The 18199-nt window shown below is 63.1% G+C and overlaps 1 protein-coding gene across 2 annotated transcripts in view; it reads right to left on the reverse strand.

Annotated features, from left to right (window-relative positions):
- The window catches only part of AP3D1 (adaptor related protein complex 3 subunit delta 1), a 36065-nt gene that overhangs the window by 12003 nt on the left and 5863 nt on the right, over positions 1 to 18199 (reverse strand). Inside the window, exons 2-14 of one of the 2 annotated variants that reach the window (XM_057708922.1) lie at positions 11288 to 11383; positions 10408 to 10488; positions 9344 to 9424; positions 7219 to 7326; positions 5312 to 5441; positions 4426 to 4565; positions 4185 to 4258; positions 2859 to 2908; positions 2044 to 2093; positions 1900 to 1948; positions 687 to 832; positions 465 to 613; positions 156 to 386 (exon numbers count right to left, since the gene is read on the reverse strand). In XM_057708922.1, the coding sequence (XP_057564905.1) occupies positions 156 to 386; positions 465 to 613; positions 687 to 832; positions 1900 to 1948; positions 2044 to 2093; positions 2859 to 2908; positions 4185 to 4258; positions 4426 to 4565; positions 5312 to 5441; positions 7219 to 7326; positions 9344 to 9424; positions 10408 to 10488; positions 11288 to 11383 (1385 nt within the window). Of the gene's footprint in view, positions 1 to 155; positions 387 to 464; positions 614 to 686; positions 833 to 1899; positions 1949 to 2043; positions 2094 to 2858; positions 2909 to 4184; positions 4259 to 4425; positions 4566 to 5311; positions 5442 to 7218; positions 7327 to 9343; positions 9425 to 10407; positions 10489 to 11287; positions 11384 to 18199 lie in introns of those variants that run through there. The other variant, XM_057708923.1, reaches the window with a different exon arrangement.

Raw genomic sequence — 18199 nt, forward strand, 5'->3', positions numbered from 1 at the left:
TGACCTCTCACTGCTCCTTGTGATGGAAACGTTCGCGGTGAGAGGACGGGAGAGGAAACACGGGCAGGCGGGGGGCGCTACTGGGGAAGTGGCGGGGGAGGGGTCTGGCAGGCACACCCCCTTCCCTCGGGGCAGCAGGCCCCGCACCCACTCACTCGGAGAACTCCCCGCAGATCCAGGCGGCTGCGTAGAGCACCTCGCAGATGCCGTTGCGCTGGGTGCTGCTGGCCACCAGGTGGGCGCTGTCGAGCAGCGCGGACATCTGCGCCACGGCGAAGCGGCGGATGGCCTTCACGCGGATGGCCACGTCCAGCATCTGCGCGGCGATGAGGTGGCCGTGGCGGGTGCCCTCCAGCCGGGTCAGCTCCACCAGGATGCTGATGTACCTGCGGGGCGGAGGGAGCCCGTGAGGGCCCGCGGGCTGCCCCCCCCTCCCCCGCCCCCCGCCGCAGGCCGCGCCGCACCACTCGAAGTTGGTGATGTGCTGGTAGCTGCACTGGCTGCAGATGTCGATGATCTTGGTGAGCAGCTCGTCGCGGTAGGTGGTGCCCTCGGCCTTGTCCACGTGCGTCATCAGCCTCTTGACGATCTCCATCAGGTTCTTCTTGGACACCTGGGGGCGGCGGGGGGTGAGGGAGGGGCCGGCAGGAGGCGGGGCGCGGGGGCGGGCGGCGGGGGGCACGCACCATCCCGTACAGGAGGTCGAGGGCCCGCAGCCGGATGGACTCGTCCTTGTCGTCCAGGCACTGCAGCACGAGGTCCTTGTGTGCCTGCACGGACTTGGGGTGCGTCCTCAGGATCTTGGACATGGCCAGCAGCCCCAGGTACTTCACTGCGGGGACAGCGCGGCGCGGTCATGCCTGCAGGAGGCTCGGGGGCCTGGCCGGGCCCACCGCCACTGCCCCCCCCAGCCAAGCTGCCTGGGCCCCGTGGGCCCACAGCTCACAGCACCAGGCCCACCGCACCAGCCCAGACACACGGTCATCTAAACTGGGCCACAGGCTAGACCCGGCCACAGCCCTCCCTAAGGCAGCGTTACCGACACACGACGGGCCTGTGGTCTACACCCGCCAGGCGGCCTCTACGCTACAGCGGCAGAGACCCCGCAGCCTGCGGAGCTGATCAGGGTTCCTGCCTGGCCCTTTGCAAGAGAAGTTCAGCAACTCCTGCTCGAAACAAACAGATCTGGATTCAAAATGAGCAGCCAGGGACTTTCCTGGGGGCCCAGTGGTTGGGACTCCACACGTGTACCAAGAGGGCCCGGGTTCCATCCCTGGTCTGCTTGGGGAACTAGGATCCCACAGGCCACATGGCATGGACACAAAAACCCAAAAAACAAAAAACAAATGAGCAGCCTACACGCCCAGGCCCTCGGAAGCCCTGACCTCTGTGGTCTCGGCAGCAGGGGCGCACGTCTGCTGCAGGACGCATGCCAGCGGGCACACAGGCAGGACACGCAGCGGCTCCCCCGTGCCCATCACAGGCGCCACACACTGCCCCGTCTGATTAACCGCCGGGGCCTGTAGCATCCCCGCAGGGACTGTCCTCCTCGCCCAGCCTGCTCCTCCCGGGCCTGCGCTCACCCATTACGTCTCAGCTGCGCTTCCGTGGGCCTCCCCAGCTCTCCCTGCAACTCGGTCCTTCCAAGGTCCTCACCCGGGTCCCACCTCCCACTGTGGATGTGGGCACAGGGCCCAGAGCTTAAAGACCTTTCTGACGGACACAGCCAAGCCACACCGAGACGCCGGCCGGAAGGAGCCTGCCGTGTAAATGAGAGGGCGGTGCCTGCAGAGGAAGCTGCCGGCCACCCCGGCCTGCCCGCCTCTCGTGCGGGAGGACCCTCTGTCGCGGAGATCTAGGGCGCAGGGCCTGCACAGCCTGCAGGGAGGAGCAACTCACAGTTCTGATCGGAGTCTTCTATCAGTATCCTCAGTTTCTGAACACAGAGCTGCAGGGGGGACATGACACGGTCACACCTCCTACACCAGCGGCAGAACCGGCGCCCCCGGGGCCGAGGCAGGCAGCCCCCGGTGCTGGACGTACCTGGATGCTGGCACTGTGGTTGGGCATGCCGGACGACAGTGAGATGAGCACTGCAACAGGCGACCGGCCCCGTGAGAAGCCAGGCTGGGTCCCCGGGCGCCCTCGTCCCAGGCAGGCCCGTGGGCCCCCCCACCTGAGACCCGCTGGCCCCACGACATGCGTGCCCCTCCCTGTGCGATCCTGCCCCGCGGACCGGCCTGCCCCGCTGCCGAGTCCCCCGCCTGCCCTTCCCCCCATCACTGCCGCTGACCCTCGGGAACACCACGGCCCAGCAGTGGTCACAAGTGTGGACCCCAGGCCAGCCTCCCAGGCTTTACTGAACTGATGGCTGCCCGTGGGCAGCGAGGAGCACCCCCGCAGTTTAGGGCAGGGACAGGCCGGCAGCGAGAAGCTGAACCCCTCGGGCCAACTCCCTCTGCCCGTCCACAGGAAACTGGGCCACGGGGACACGTGACTCAGGCGGTCCGAGCCAACTAACGGACTCTAGGAGACCCTCCAGGGAGCACCTGCTGCTTCCCTCCCAAGAACGCCCCTGGCTGCAGGTCCTATGCTTGAGACGCCACGGGACGCGGCACGATGCCTGGGAGCTGCTCTGAAACACTCAGGACAATCGGTGCTGCTGGCGGGCGTGGCGGACGCCAGGGTGCACCACCCATCCTGGAGCCCGCGGTCGGCAGGCGCTCTGGCTGCAGCTGTGCCAGGCCGACTGGCTTCCCAGCCGGGCGCCTCAACTCCAGGGACACTGGCACCCACTGGCCAGGGCTGGGGCCCAGGTGACAGCCCCCTGCTCCAGCACAGGCCATCCGGGCACTCACCTGCGATGACCGTGTTGACGCACTCGTAGAGGAGGGACATGGCGGACGTGCTGGAGATGGAAACAGAGGAGACGGGAAGACGGGGCTGCCTGCTTCCTGCTCACCCCACCCAGACCCCTGGGGGCGCCACCTCCGAGGATACTCAGAGCCCAGGAAGCCTCGCACCTAAAGGCCATACCGTGACCGCCCCCCACCCCCCGCCCGCCCAGGCAGCACAGCTATCAGAATCCTCCGAGGCGGAACTTCCCCGGTGGCCCAGCGGTATAGAACCCACCCTTCAATGCAGGGCACGCGGGGTCGATCCCTGGGTGGGGAACTAGGATCCAACATGCCACGGGACAACTGAGCCCACACGCCGCAACTACTGAGCCCACGTGCCACAGCTACTAAGCCTGCGCGCCTCAACTAAAGAACCCACGCGCTCTGGAGCCCACATGCCACAACCAGAGAGAAGCCCACACACAACGAAAGATCCTGTGTGCCTCAACGAAGACCTGACGCAGCCCAACAAACGAATCAATTAATTAAAAAAAAAAAGAACTCTCCAAGGGACAGAAGCACCCCTTCTAGTCCCCAGAGGCCACCTGGACTGCTCCCACCACTGCAGCCCACGTGTAACCCTCTGATTCTGAGACCCCCGCGAAGGAAAGCCAAGTTCCCCGAAGGCCTCTCCTCTCCAGCCCAGAGCCCAGAGCCCGCTGCGCAGCTCTACTGGGACGGGCGGCAGCCTGGCCCTGCGCAGGGGGCACGCGGAGTCACGCTGCCCCACCTCCCCACCCGCCCCAGGCGTCTGGTGTTCTCATGGCGACGCTCTCAAGCCCAAATCCCCCACACCCGAGGGCACGGCCACCAGAGCCCATCCACGGGAACGGCCACGGGACTCGGCATCTTGCCAACACTCTGAAAACCACAGCTGCTTCACAGACCCGGAGACTGGTGACGTGTTTAAAACCGGTGACATCCCGAGCCCTTGGTCACTTTCAGGAGGACCCCGGGAGCAGGGTCTCCTGGCACCTGAAGCGTGGCCCCCACAACTCAACCACAGGCACCCAAAGCTATGCGGGAGCTCCTAGAATATTCCACAACTGGGTGGTGACAGTCATTCAGGCTATTCTACTTTTAAAATATACCCTTGTTGGGTACTTATTTATTTTTAGCTGCGCTGCATGGCTCGTGAGGTCTTAGTTCCCCGACCAGGGTCTGCCCTGGCCCTCGGCAGCGAGGGCTCAGAGCCCTAAGCCCTGGGCCGCCACGGACGCCCCTGCCCCTCGTGGCCTGCCTGTGCCGCCTGCAGACGGAGGAGGAAGAGCCCGCCGCGCGCCCTACCTGTGGATCAGGCTGGTGAGAGGCTCGATCAGCTTCTTGCCCAACCGTGGCTCCAGGGGGGTCAGAGCGCCAAACTAGGGGGCAAGGGAGGCCAGCGGTCACCCGCAGAGGGGCAGGGCACGGCCTGGGGCTCTGCAGGCCACGCACGGCCTGGGGGTGGGGCAGGAGCCTCTCCAGGTGGGGGTGGGACGCGGCGGGGCGCAGTGGGTCGGGGGGGGGGCAGCCCCGGAGGGACACTTGCCAGTTTGATAATCTTAATGAGGACCCAGTTGTTGGTGGAGGAGGTCATGAGCTTGAAGAAGAGCGGGGCGAGGGAAAGGTAGTTCTTGGGGTTGCGTCTAGCCAGCTCGCAGATGACGTTGACGGCTGCCGACTGGACCCCTGGGAAGGGAGGCCCCGTTAAGACGGGCGTGCCCTCTGAGGCAGGTGGGTCCCTTGGGCGTGGGGGCCCACGGCCTGTGGGCACGGCTCCAACCACAACCACCTCGGGGTGTGTCCCCAGCAGGACCAAAGTCACGCCAGGCCCTGCGTGCGCCTCCACCCAGGGCTGCGCCCACTCACACCCCCACCCCCTCGCCTGCCATGCCGGCTCCTGCCTCCCCAGCCACACGTCTCCACAGCCCTGATCCTCTGTGAGGCACAGCAGAGTCTCCCGAGACACGTGGGGTTAGGAGAAGCTATCCTCCCTCTGCGTGCGTGGCCCAGGCCCTCCCCGCCGAAAGCAGGAGCGAACCCTGTGGTGTGGGCCTGCAGTCAAGGCACCAGAATAAACAGGAGACGACGAACACAGACAGACAGGCCCCCCAGGAAGCAAGCAGGGTGTCGGCGGGGGCCCGGAAGCAACGCCACCCCAGCAGAGGCGAGCACACCCAGAGCCTGGGTCTTGGTTTCTAAACCCCACACCAAGTAACCAAGCGAGAGCTGGCAGAGCAGCGGCGGGTGCCAGGGCCGCAGGGGAAGCAGAGGGCGAACCTGGCATCCCGTGGTGCCAGGAACGGAGGAGGCGCCCTTGAGGGGGAGGGTCCAGGACAGGGCCCTGGGACCTAGCGCCCCTCCACCAGGCCTCCACAGACACCGGCGGAGACCACGGCCCCGCACGGACCCCACCATAACTCAAACCAACCCACCGGGGTCAGGATCCTCCAGCTTCTCCTTCAGGCGGGGGAAGGCGGGGCGCAGAGACTCGGGGTACTTGAGGAACACCTTGTACATGATCAGCACGGCCTTCTTCCGGATGTACGGCTTCGTGTGTGACATCTGCAGGGGCGGAGGGCGTCAGTCTCCTGCTGGCTCCACTGTGTCCACCTCCACTGTGTCCACGTGCCGCCCCCGCACCCCCACCCCATGCCGCTCACCACCCCCCGCCTGCGCACCCCTCCACGCTCCCCTCCCACACGCCCCTACGCCCCTCCCACGCCTCCCCACCACTCACCTCCCACACCCCCAGCTCACCTCTCACCACCCCCCGCCAGCTGCTTCCCTCCAGCCGCCCCGCTCACCCTCCATACCTGCCCGTGCCTCACCTCCACCACCTGGAGGAAAACCCTCTCCGCAGCTCATCGGGCTCCTGGCCCCTGAGCCAAGCCTGCACACTTACTGCACTGCCCCCACCCCCAGCCCAGGGACCACACCACAGTGCCTGGGACGGAATCGAATCCTGCCTCCCTGAATCTATGACCCCAGCCTGCCCTCTGGAGGCTGAGACCCGCCTCCTGGACTCACTGGGGAGCACACAGGGATGGGGCGGGGGGAGCTCCCACTGAAGGGGCGTGTCAACACTGGCCTCGGGCTCTTCGGGCCACCAAGGCCTGTCCCCAGAGCAGGACGCTGAGGGGCATCCCAGGTGCCCCCTGCCCGGGCCTCAGCCCTCTCTGCACCTACGTGTGGGCCCCTGGCACTCCTGCCCTTCTTCAGAACCCCGCTCTGGCCAGGAGGGCCTCTCGTCCCCCACGGGGTGCGCACCTCACCTGTCAGGGCCCCAGGGAGCCTGGCCCTGAGGAAGCCGCCCCGCGCCCCGCCCCCCACGCCCTGGCACAGAGACTCATGGTGGGCAGCTCACTACCGCGCCCCCGTTGGCGTGTGACCACGTCCCCGTCGATGGGTCTGCACACGTCCTGAAGAGGGCCTGAAGGTCAGTACTGTCGGCCTCGCCCGCCACACAGTCTCTGTCCCACTCTGTCCTTGCCGCTGGGGAGCCCAGGGACACGGTGTGGAGAAAGGGGCGGGGCCACGTGTGGACACACCGTTCGTAACGGGCGGTGACTGGACGCGGCCCGGTCTGCGCGGGCCTCAGATCCAGAGGCTACTGCACCCACGGCCTTCCAGCCTGTAGGCCAGCACGTGACCATGTGCACACCAAACAGGCTACATCCGGACAGGATCCTCGTGGGAGGGACGTGCCACCGTCCACCCTGCTTCAACGTGGCCAGAGGGGGGACGCCTCCCAATCATGGAGGCTCTGTGACCCTCTGAAGGCTGGGATTTCTTTCGTTTGTTTTTTTGGGGTCAGTTTCATTTTAAATTAGTTTTTACTTTCTACATTAACTCTCGTGGCGTTGAGGACTGTGATTTCTAGGAGCCCCTCCACGTTTGAGAACAAGGTTTCTGCCCGCCCAGAGACTAGGCCGGCTGGGGTTTCTGCCTTTCGGAGGGACTGAGCCACCAGACATCAGCCTTGCTCAGGTGAAGATAAAAGGCGTCCTGGCCAGAGAACCGCCTGACCACACTGCCTGCTGAGACCACGGCTGCCACCACCCACACCCCAGAACACAGATAACGGGTCATGCACGCACCTGGGACCGTTGTCCCCAGCCAGACCCCGCCCCTCCCCACAAGACCACTTCGGAGCGGACGTGAGACTGCCGGGCCCCACCAGGTGATGGAAGGGGAGACGGCGACTCCGTGTCCCAGCCTGTCCCCAGGACCCAGGCCGTCTCTGCCCGCCCGAGTGCCCTCGGCGTAATGTTACAACCTTGGTTTTCCAGGCACGCCAGGGAGCAAAGGCCGAGGGGGGTGGGCACGCTCCCAGACTCACCAGTGTCATGATGTCGTTGGCCAAGTCTCTGGCAAGATCTGGGGTAACAAAACAGGACAGGCCAGTCAGCGCAACGCCAGTGTCGTACTGGCTGGGGCTGCTCAGGTCCTGGAAAGGGAGGGAGAGGGTTAGAGGCGGGCGCCGAGCGCGCCTCGCTGGGGCCCCGCTGTGCCCATCAGCCCTGCTCTGGGGTCTGGAGACGGGCTCGGACCAGGACTCACGAGGTGCAGCCAGTTCCACTCACTGTCACCAAGAAAGAGCCGCGACAGGCGCAGGGGGAGGGCTGGCTTGGGCCTGCCGGGGACAGGCGAGGTGAGGGCCCCCCTCACTCCAGGCAGACGGGGCAGAGCCAGCACCACCCTCAGGTGTCCCGCCGGAGAACCCGGGGCCGAGGAGAAGGTACGGCCAGCCGGCCCGACCCCCCAAAGGCACATGGTGGGGGCCCCCCAGAAATGGAACCTCTGCTTCCATTGGGGTGTCTCCCCTACAACAGCCAAGAATGACTCTTCTGGGCCCCTCCCCAGAAGAAGCTTCCCCCAGAGCTCCACCCATCAGGACAGCAGGAAAACCAGCCATTTTTGAGAAGCGCACACCTGCCTTGGCCTCTGACGTCACTCGCTTGTGCTCCCACTAACACCGGTGCAGAAGCCCCTTCTCGGCACAGAGAGAGCTCTGTTTACATAGAGGAACCTCCCCAAACGTCACACGTGGTAAAAAACACACGCGGGACCGTTTTAAGAGTTAAGCTTCTAGGGATGTCCCTGGTGGTCCACTGGTAAAGAATCCGCCTTCCAATGCAGGGAACGTGAGTTCAATCCCTGGCCGGGGAACTAAGATCCCTCGTGCCGTGGGACAAGCAAGCCTGCGCGCCACAACTACTGAGCCCGTACGCGTCAACTGGAGAGCCTCCATGCCACAAACTACAGAGCCCACACGCCTCAACGAAGATCTCACACGTGCCACAGCTAAAACCTGATGCAGGGCTTCCCTGGTGGCACAGTGGTTGAGAGTCCACCTGCCAATGCAGGGGACACAGGTTCAATCCCTCATACAGGAAGATCCCGTGGAGCAACTAAGCCCGTGCACAACTACTGAGCCCTTGCACTGCAACTACTGAAGCCCGCACGCCCAGACCCATGCTCTGCAACAAGAGAAGCCACCGTAATAAGAAGTCCGTGCGCAGCAACAAGGAGTAGCCCGCGCTCTCCACAACTACTTCAGAAAGCTTGCACACAGCAAGGAAAGACCCAACACAGCCAATAAATAAAAAATTTAAAAAAAAATAACCTGATGCAACCAAAAATTAAATAATTTAAAAAGAAATAAAAACAAACTGAATCACTAACTACACATCGTTTTAAAAAAGAAAGAGTTAATCTTCTAGACTGTGGTAACAATATGAAAACACGGGCTTTTAAAATTCACACCAGGGGACCTCCCTGGTGGTCCCGTGGTTAGGACTGCACGCTGACAGTGCAGGGGGCCCACGTTCCATCCCTGGTTGGGGAACTAGATCCCACGTGCCACAAAGGGGAAAAACACTCCCTGCAGCCCAGGCTGAGCAGACAGGGCCTCATCGACAGAGAACGCAGCTCCCCTGTCCCCAGCTCAGCATGGTGCACAGAGAGCCGGACCAGAGCAGCTGCGCTCGGGAGGTGCCTGGGGCTCCGGCCATGCAGGCTCCAGAGGGGTCAGACCATCATCCACAGCCTGCCTGCCCCACGGCACCCGCTGGGAGCCCAGACACCAGTCACGGGCAGGGTGACCACGGCAGCTCCTGGGCCCCGCCCCGGCCGAGGCTCTGACGCGCACTCTGGGCCAGGAGAGGGTGCCTCTGACCCCCTCTGACCACCTGCAATGAGGCGGGAGACACGAGACGCTCAGTCCTGGGATTGAGGAGGAGCTGATTACTCAGTGCTCTCGCTGCAGAGCATAACAGCCGACGCATGAGACCCAGGGGCACAAGGCCCCCGGCAGGCACCCCCGAGGGGGGACGGGGCAGACAGAAGGCGTGACCGCGGGGGAAGCCCACAACAGCAAGGGGGGAGAACGAGAGACCACAGCCCTGCGCACCCCGCCCGCCGGCCGCGCCCCGCGCCTGCTCCCGTGGGGGTGGGGGGCCTACCTTGCGGATCTGGTTGGTGGTCAGCATGATGACGTCCGTCCCCTCGTGAAAGCACTGGGACGCAGCGAGGTAGCCGATTCGCTGTGAGCGGGACAAACGGAGGCGGCAGGGGTGACCGGGGGGCCGGGCGCCCTCGGGGAGGCAGCCCTGCCCCAAGTGAGGAGGGCGCCCCGCCCCGAGCGCGCGACGTCGGGTCCCTGAGCGCGCGACGTTGGGTCCCTGAGCGTCTCTCAGGCTTGCCCAGCGCACCCTGTGGCTCACGGGCGCGTCCTCACTGCCCGCTGGGCAGCAGGAGCGGCTCTCCCGGCCTGATGGGGAGGGTCACCACGAGCACCTGGGCTCGGGTGAGTTCCTCAGGTCACGCCCGCACACGCGTGTGAAGCTTCAACACACGTGCAGAGCACCGGCCTGATTTCGGCAAACACGGCGCTGCGTTTCTTCACCAAGAGTAACCAGTGGGCAGGACCAGTGTGTCCTTCGGAAGGAGCGGCCCCGCCCTTGGCGCTGACCCGCAGGCAGGACCCAGCCTCGGCAAACCGGCCGAGCCAGGAACGCCAGGGACACCCCCCAAGGGCTGCGGGCGCTCGAGGCTGCGCTTCAGACCACTTGCTGAAGCGGGAGGCGCGCCTGCGCAGCACAGCAGCAGGGACGGGGAACGCTACGGCTCCAACTGCGCGTGAGCAGGGCCCTGAAGCGCAGACAGGAAACGCTGAGGGCGGGACAGGCGCCGGGACAAGCAGCACCGCTGCTCTCCTGGGCACACCGGCAGTGTCTGCTTATTTTTGGTTTTTCGGGTTTTTTTTTTAAGAGTTGCAAACAATTTGTATTACAACATACATAACCAACCGTACAAGCCCTAATTTCATTGACACTGCTTAAAACGGAAAGAAAAATGTGACATAAATGGTGCCAAGACCTAACTGGGCAGGAGCGGTGATGGGAATGGGCCGCTGTCTGTCACTGCGTCCCCTCCCAGCGCGGCCTCCGTCACAGGACGGGCGCCCTCCTCCCCCAGGACCCACACCCACAGGGCTCAGGCCCGGGAGCGAGCTGGACCCCCTCACCTTGAACGTGAACTTGGAGGCACTCATCACTTCTATGATGTTGAAGGCGGCCCAGCTGATGTCGTAACCCAGCATCTGCAGCTGCGGAGGAGAGAGCCGAGCCTCAGGCACCCGCCCCACACACCCTGGCGCGACTCACGTCTTCTTCTGCAAGGGGAGTCTTCACACGTAAAACCACAGTGACAGGTTACAAACAAGCACTAAAGTAATGTTTGGTAACTAAACGCCTGCAGCTGAGACACCAGCATCACGTGTACTGGTGAAAACTCCCCACAAGGGGGAGTTCCCTGCGGCCCAGCGATGAGGACTCTGCACTTTCACTGCCAAGGGCAAGGGTTCAATCTCTGGTCAGGGAACTACGGTCTCTCAAAAAAAGACCTTAAAAATTCCTGGACTTCCCTGCCTCTCAGTGGTTAAGACTCCACCCTTCCACTGCAGGAGGCACCGGTTCACTCCGTGACTGGGCAAGTTCTACATGCCATGCAGTGTCAAAAAGAAAAAAAAAAACCCTCCACAAGGCTTGGTAACCAGGCAGGCCATTCATCGCCCTTCTCTGCCCAGGGGAGATAAGCACAGGGTGCCTGCCCCAGCTCACACCCCAACCAGGGGCTGCAAGCTCCACCCAGGCTGGGGCCCAGCCCGCAGGGGCGCGCCCGCCCCTCCAGGTGGGAAAGGCCCACAGGGTGGCTCCGGCTTACACTGTGCTGCGCCTCGCCCCGCACCCCGTGCCCTCCACCCCGAGTCAGCCCGCCACGTCCTCCCAAGGCCAATGCCCGGAGCTGACAGGGTCCACTGGGGTGGTGGGACGGATGGACGGACGGACCGAGGGAGGGATGGTGGAGCCAGACCAGGCCTGGCGGAGCGAGGGGCCGGCACTCACGTAGGTCAGCTTGCAGACGGCATTGGCTTTCACCGCGATGTTGTCTTGCTTCAGCTCTTGCTTGATTTCGTCAATGCACTGAGAGATGTATTTTGCCTACAAGGAAAAGAAAATCACGAAAGGCCAAATGGTGCGATTCCATTTATATGAAATGTCCAGAAGGGACAGATCCAGAAAGACGGGGGCGTTCCTGGCTGCCAGGGGCCGGGGAGGGGGGCAACGCTGTGGAACGGAGCACAGCAGCTTGTGGGCACACCAGAGGGAGGGCTGCAGGGCGCGCGAGTGACCGTAGAGCCTGTTACCCTGTCCAGCCTGTCAGTGCCGCGAGCCGCCTGCGACGGCCCCCCAGCCCTCCTCCCGAGGGAGGGGCGCACGGGAGGACAGGAGCGGGGGGCTGATGCAGCCCGACGCAGGCACACCGAGCTCTGGGAATTCTTTTTCCTCTATTTGTGTGTCTACCTGACATTTTCTTCACTGAAAACTTTTAAAACTTAAAAAAAAGGAAGTTCTTCATCCTCTAGTTTAGCCCTTTAACCAGCTGCGGACAAGAGACTGCAGAGCCGGGAAGAGACCCCCCCGCGTTCCCATGCTGCTGTGCACGGCACCCCCGCGGGCCCCACCCGCCCCAGGAAGCACCCCCGCGGGCCTGCCTCTGCCTCCGCCTCCACGTGGCCCGGGGTGGCTACGGGCCCCAGCAGCCGTCCTCCGTCCCCACCGCCCGGCACGGGACAGGCCGCCATCACGGGCCTCCCCCAAGGCACCTGTCGCAGCGGTTCACGTCCATCCACTCATCTGAGCCCGCCCTGTGTCCCTGTCCCCAGGTGAGCTACCTGGCGTCCTCCAGCCCCTGTAGGACCGGTGCCCAGTGCCCACTGCCCACGTGCAACCCCCCCGCCCCCGGCTCCGTGCGCAGGAGCACCCGAGGGTCCCTGGGAGGGCCCTGCCCAGGTGTCTTGCTCACTCTGAGGCTGGGCCGTCCAAGAACAGCGTCAAGGTGCCTAAGGCCCAGGAGGGCCCGATGGCGTGGCTGCGGGGGCAGGTGAGACCCCATCCCCACCCCAGGACGCTGCAGCGTGTCAGCGCTCGGCTCTGTCACCACCACACGCACACGCGTCTTCCACGCAGCAGTGCACCGGCTGGGACCCTCCCCACTTCGCAGCTCTCGCGGTGCGCGGCCGCACGCAGACCAGCGTCTATGTGGACGTGTGTTTTCGATTTTCAAGGTCCCTCACTAACCCAGCACGTCTACTGAGACACAGACCAAAAGGTCAGCACGCACACACCAGGTGCAGCGCGAACGGGGAATGCGCCCCACGGGGCGCCAGGCTCCCACCCGCGAGGCCGCTCGGATGTGGCGGTGGCAGTCCCCAGAGCAGCCAAGCCTGCCCGGAGGCGGGCGCTCACCTTGGGGCTGGGAGCGTGAGGAGCTCCCCTACAACCGCAGCAGCGCCAAAACCTGCAAGGGGGCGGGAGCACAGCCACCCCGCCCAAGGAGCTGCACCTGCCGCCACCAGTCACCCCAGAGCACCCGTCTGCCCCCCGCACCCTCCCCGCCCCGAGCTAGCTCTAGCTGGCGTCTGATAAATATTCCATGACTAAGAGCCGGACAACGGAACCCAGGTCACCAGATCCCCCCCACGGGCTTCCAGTTACTAACGCCCCCACGCCCCAGTTCCAGCCCCCGCGCACGGTGACCCCTTCCTGCACCGCGGATAGGCGGTGAATGATTTAGAAGGGAAAGAGCAGAGGCGACCCCAGGTGCGGGAGCACCGGCCCGGAGCACTGAGGTGGGAGACGGCCTGCAGCTCCCAGGCACAGACACACAGATGCACAGACACACACAAATGCACAACGCGCACGCAGACATGCACATACGTACGCACACGCACAGACGTGCGCACACAGACATGCAGACGCACAGGCACACACGTGCACACACACGCACACACAAACACACACACAGACATGCACACAGATGTTTGTCAGCTGGCGGGCGGCCAGCACAATGCACTCTGCACGCGGCTGCTCACTAGGCCGCCCGGGGACTCTTGGCTTTCGGGAGGCCGGGCAGAGGCCACTCCCGGTACCACCTGCAGCTGCCGGCAGACGAGCCTCCCCCCAGCACTGTCTGAGGACAAGACTCCCAGGCAGCGCAGGAGAGGCGGGACCACGGGTCCTGGCCCGCCCTGGGCCCTGAGCACCACACGGAGCAGGGCGTGGCCTGGGTGCTGGGTGCTGGCGAGGCACAGGGGCACGTCCTCAAGTGAGCGTGGCACCCACCAGCACACCGGTGCCCCCCGCCCACGGTGGGATGGGCGGGGCCGGGCTGCCAGCCCAGACAAGCTCACCGCCCCTAAAACCCCCCCCACCCCGCGCAGAGAACACAGAATCCAGAGTGTCTACAACACACCATCCACAGTGTCAGGGTCACAATCCAAAACTCTTCCTATCAGCAACAGGAAAACATAAGCTACGCACAAGAAGAAAAGACGGCTGACAGACACCGGCCCTCAGGGGACCCAGGGTGGAAGTCACACACAGGACGGCACCGCACCGGCAGCCCGCGCTCCTGCCCAGGGAGCAAGCGCGCTCCCAGCGAGGGACAGAGAGCAAGCTCAGCTGAGAAAGGACAGGGACACAGAGGAACCAGATGCAGAGCCGAGCCATGAACGATCATTCCTGAGGTGAACCCGCCAGCTGCAGCTGAGAGGGGAGGCGGCCAGCAGGATGGTGGATGGGCGGCTCAGCCAGGACCAAGGAAGGAAGTCAGGAAAGGGGCACTGAGCCTCGGGCGGGCACATCGCCGCTGCAGGGTGGGCACACCCGGGTCCCAGGAAAGGAAGGACAGGAGATACCTGCAAAACTCACCAGATTTCCCCAAATTTGGTGAAAGACATAAATTTACAACTTCAAGAAGCCCAGCACCACACCCCCAACAGGAAATATAAAAGAAAATCACACCCAGGCGTATCATAGACAAACTGTTGAAAAGGGAAAATGAGAAAATCTTCAAAGCAGCCCGAGGAAAACAGCGGCTCAGGGGCCAGGGGAGGTGGGAGGACCCCGGGCCCGGGGCTCTCCATCCAAGACCACCCCTCAGGAGTGAAGGGAGAGTGACGTCCCTGCACCTCAGAAGACCACTGGGGCGAGAAACGGACCCACAGGAAGGGGCTGACCTGCAGGGACACCCGGCTCAACACTAGTTTTCAGCCATAAAACAGGTGCACAGGCTCGTGGTTCCCACAGGCAGGAAAAAGGAGGAAAGGGTTATAAAGTATTAATATAATGTTTCATGTTCAGTTGTAGTGTTTAAATATTTACAACAGAGTCACACACATGAAGTTAAAGTAAGGAACGTGGGAGAGGACGACTACACTAGTCTTCACAGTCTTATTTACACACAGCACTGCTGACAAAGGAGTACTTACTCTCCTTTTCACATAAAGAAAAACAACCAGCCAGGGTATATAGACACGACCCAGACCCAGGAAGTCACACAGGCAGACCTCAGAGATACTGTCGGGAGGGTTCCAGACCACCGCAGCACGGCGCATATCCCAGAACAGCGAGTCACACCAACTGTCTGGCCTCCCCGTGCACGTAAAAGTTACGTTCACGCTGTTCTGTAGTCCGTTAAGTGTGCAACAGCATTACAGTCTAAAGAAACAACGTATACACCTTCATTAAAAGTACTTTATTGCTAAAAACCGCTAACCATCATCTGAGCCTTCAGCAAGCCCTCTTTTTTTTTTTTTTGGTGCGATCTTCGTTTCCCGACCAGGGATTGAACCCGGGCCCTCAGCAGTGAAAGCGTGGAGTCCTAACACTGGACCGCCAGCGAAGTCCTGGCAAGCCATTTTTACTGGTGGAGGGTCCTGCCCGACGCTGTGGACGGGGCGGCCGTGGCAATTTCTTAAAGTAAGACAGCAATGAAAGGTTGCCGAACGGATGGCCTCTTCCTCTCAGGAACGGTTTCTCTGTGGTGTGCGATGCTGTCCGGTGGCGTTTTACCTGCAGGAGACCTTCCTGCGCAGGTGGAGTCAATGCTCTCGAACCCCTTATCAACTGAGTTTTGTCCTGTCCTCAGTCCTTTGTTGTCACCTCAACAATCAATATGTCACGTCTTACGTGGGCGAGGGTCATGGAGCCCCAAACAACAGCAAGAGTGACATCAGAGGTCACTGACGCAGAGCACCATCGCGCAATAATAATGGAGAAGTCTGATGACGTGTGAGAATACCAAAGCGTGGCCCAGGGACACGAAGTGAGGAAATGCTGCTGGAAGAATGGCGGCGACACGCCTGCTGGCTGCAGGGTCGCCACCCCTGTGAAGCGCGACAAAGGGAAGGGCCACGAAAGGAGGTCTGTCTGCATGAAAATCCCAAATGACGAGTATCTTAACACCACGTATAAATGGCTACACGTCACTGCCACATTTTTCAAAACCAGAAGCTGGAGGTGCAGGCAGGGTGAGGCCTCGCCACCTCGGCCTGTCCGGGGCAGTCACACCTCGCCGCAGCGCAGACAGGACCGAGATGGACGTGATGCAGAATCTACTTGAGAACAGAGGACACAGCCTCCTTCACAGAAGCACCGCCGCTAGAATAACGCAGCCGCCCCGCCCTGTCTGCTCAGCAGAGTTCCCTGGGACACTTAAAACCCCCAGCCCCCAGCCCCCCAGCGGAGAGGAGTCAGAGAAGCTGCTGCTGCCGCCGCTGAGGAGCCGGCAGGCTCCGACACCACGCAAACAGATCCTGGATTTTTTAAGAGCAGTTTTAGGGTCTCAGCAAAACTCAGCGGAAGGTGGGGATTCCCACCCCCCGCCCCCATGTGTGCACCGTGTCCCCACGAGCAGCACCCCGACCCGTGGGCTGCGTGTGACAACCGATGAACCTACACGGACACATCGTTAGCACCCAGCAGGCCCAGCTGACACCGGGTTCACAGACAGGAGTCCGCCGTTACAGCGTCACATAGTGGAGTTTCTCCTCCCTAAAAACCCCTGGTGGGGGGGGACCAAAACAGCCCTCTGGGCCCCGCCCATTCCTCCCTCCTCCCAGCCAGCGGCGCCTCCGTCTCCACGGCCCTGCCCTTTCCAGAGGGCCCTAGGGTTGCGATCACAGGGTGCAGCCCCTCCGGACTGGCTCCTTCCTCTCCGTCCTGGGCACCTCCGGCTCCTGAGCGTCCTTCGTGGCGCGACGGCACGTTTCTGCTTAGCGCTGCGTGACACAGCACCGTCTGTGCAGTCTGTCCAGCGACTGGACGGCCTCATCTCGGCTGCCCACCCCTTGACGTTTCCAGGAAGTGCTCTCCACGTTGTTCCAAAGGTGCTGGTCCTGCCACCGCCCACAGCAGCCCGCGGGCCCCCCGGCTCAGGACCCCGAGCCCCGCCACCCTGCTCTGTGAGCACCAGCCCGGCCGTCTCCAGACCCCTGGGGGCTGGGCTGGACATGGCTGAGATCCCCCCACCACCAGGGATGAGGGTCGTGTTTCCAGGGCGTGTCAACTCAGGCCAGAGACATTTCAGAAGGCGTCACGATAACAGGACCGGAAGGGCTCTCCCCGTTATTCCATCCCCTCGCCGGGAACCACCCAGCTGCCATCAACCACCACCACTTCAACAGGAAAACAGTATACTCTAACCTAAGAGAGAACGTCTGACGACGTGCAGGCGTGACCCACAGGCGGACACCGTCCCGCGTGCACTGGGCCGGGGAATGGGCTGCAACGCCTCTGCAGCCGCAACAGCCAGGCCTCCTGCAGGACCCCCACCCGCCCCGGGTCAGGACTCCCACCATCCCAGCGACCAACACGGCCAGGAGACAGTGTGAGCAGTGAAATGGACAGACGGCCTGCCCAGGGCCCCCCACCCCCGTCCCCTCCGTGAGCCCCTCCTCCTGGCGCTCACCCTCCCCAAGACCCGGCGTGTGCACGTCAAGCAGCTCCTGACAGCCAATCACGGCCCCTATCGTCACCCAGTCACCCTCAGCTCAGACTGGAGCCCCACCTCAGCGGTGGGAAAGCTGTTGAAAAGCCTCGGCCTCGAATCCGGGAACAGAAGTAGATGAGTGGGGGCTGGGGAAGGAGAAGTGGGGGACCGTGAAGTGGGCACGGGGTTTCCTGTAGGAATGACGGAAATGCTACAGAGTTAGATTGTGCTGACGGCTGCACACTTGTGTATATATGCTGGAACGTCACTGGATCTCAAGCTTAAAGCAGGGGGAGGCTATGGCATAAAGCCACATAGAGAGAAGCCACTCTAGTGCAACCAGGGCCCCGAGATGTCACCCCACAAGGGCCCCGAGGGGCCTGCGCCTCGGGTTCTGCAAACCCTCACGGCATTAATGCACGCTGGGGCGCGACCCTGCTCCCCGCAGCACCCAAGACCCAGCCCAGCAGGGCTCCAGGGCCCGAGTCGTTCAAGTGCAGACAGGAGGTGACCCTCCGCACCGGGGTCCCCTGGTAGTGGACAGTGGCTCCAGGACTCACCCTGAGCCTCCAGGGCACTGGTGCCTGACAAGAGCAGAAGCCACAATCAAGGATTTGTGGCAGCACTTTGGGGAGGCCAAGCGTTGGGGGACAGTGAGGGGGGAATGCCCGTCCTGCCTGTGCCCACTGTGGGCCCTGGCACAGCTGGGGGGCCTGGGACTCGGCCACGGATCAGCTACGGGGGCCACAGTGAAGCCTCAGACTTTCTGACCTTTGATCTCTCCACCCCCACCCCCAGCAGAGCTCGCAGAGCACGTTTCTCAGCAGCAACCGTGCCCCCAGGGGACGCTGGGCCACATCTGGGACATCTGCGGTTGTCAGGACCAGGCCGCTCCCGGCATGGGGTGAGTGGGGCCAGGGAGACTGCTCCACTCCCCACAGCACCTAGGAGGCCCCTCACAGAGAATGACCCGGCCCCCAGTG

The sequence above is a fragment of the Hippopotamus amphibius genome, chromosome 15 (assembly GCF_030028045.1).
Source record: "Hippopotamus amphibius kiboko isolate mHipAmp2 chromosome 15, mHipAmp2.hap2, whole genome shotgun sequence".
NCBI classification, from domain to species: domain Eukaryota; kingdom Metazoa; phylum Chordata; class Mammalia; order Artiodactyla; family Hippopotamidae; genus Hippopotamus; species Hippopotamus amphibius.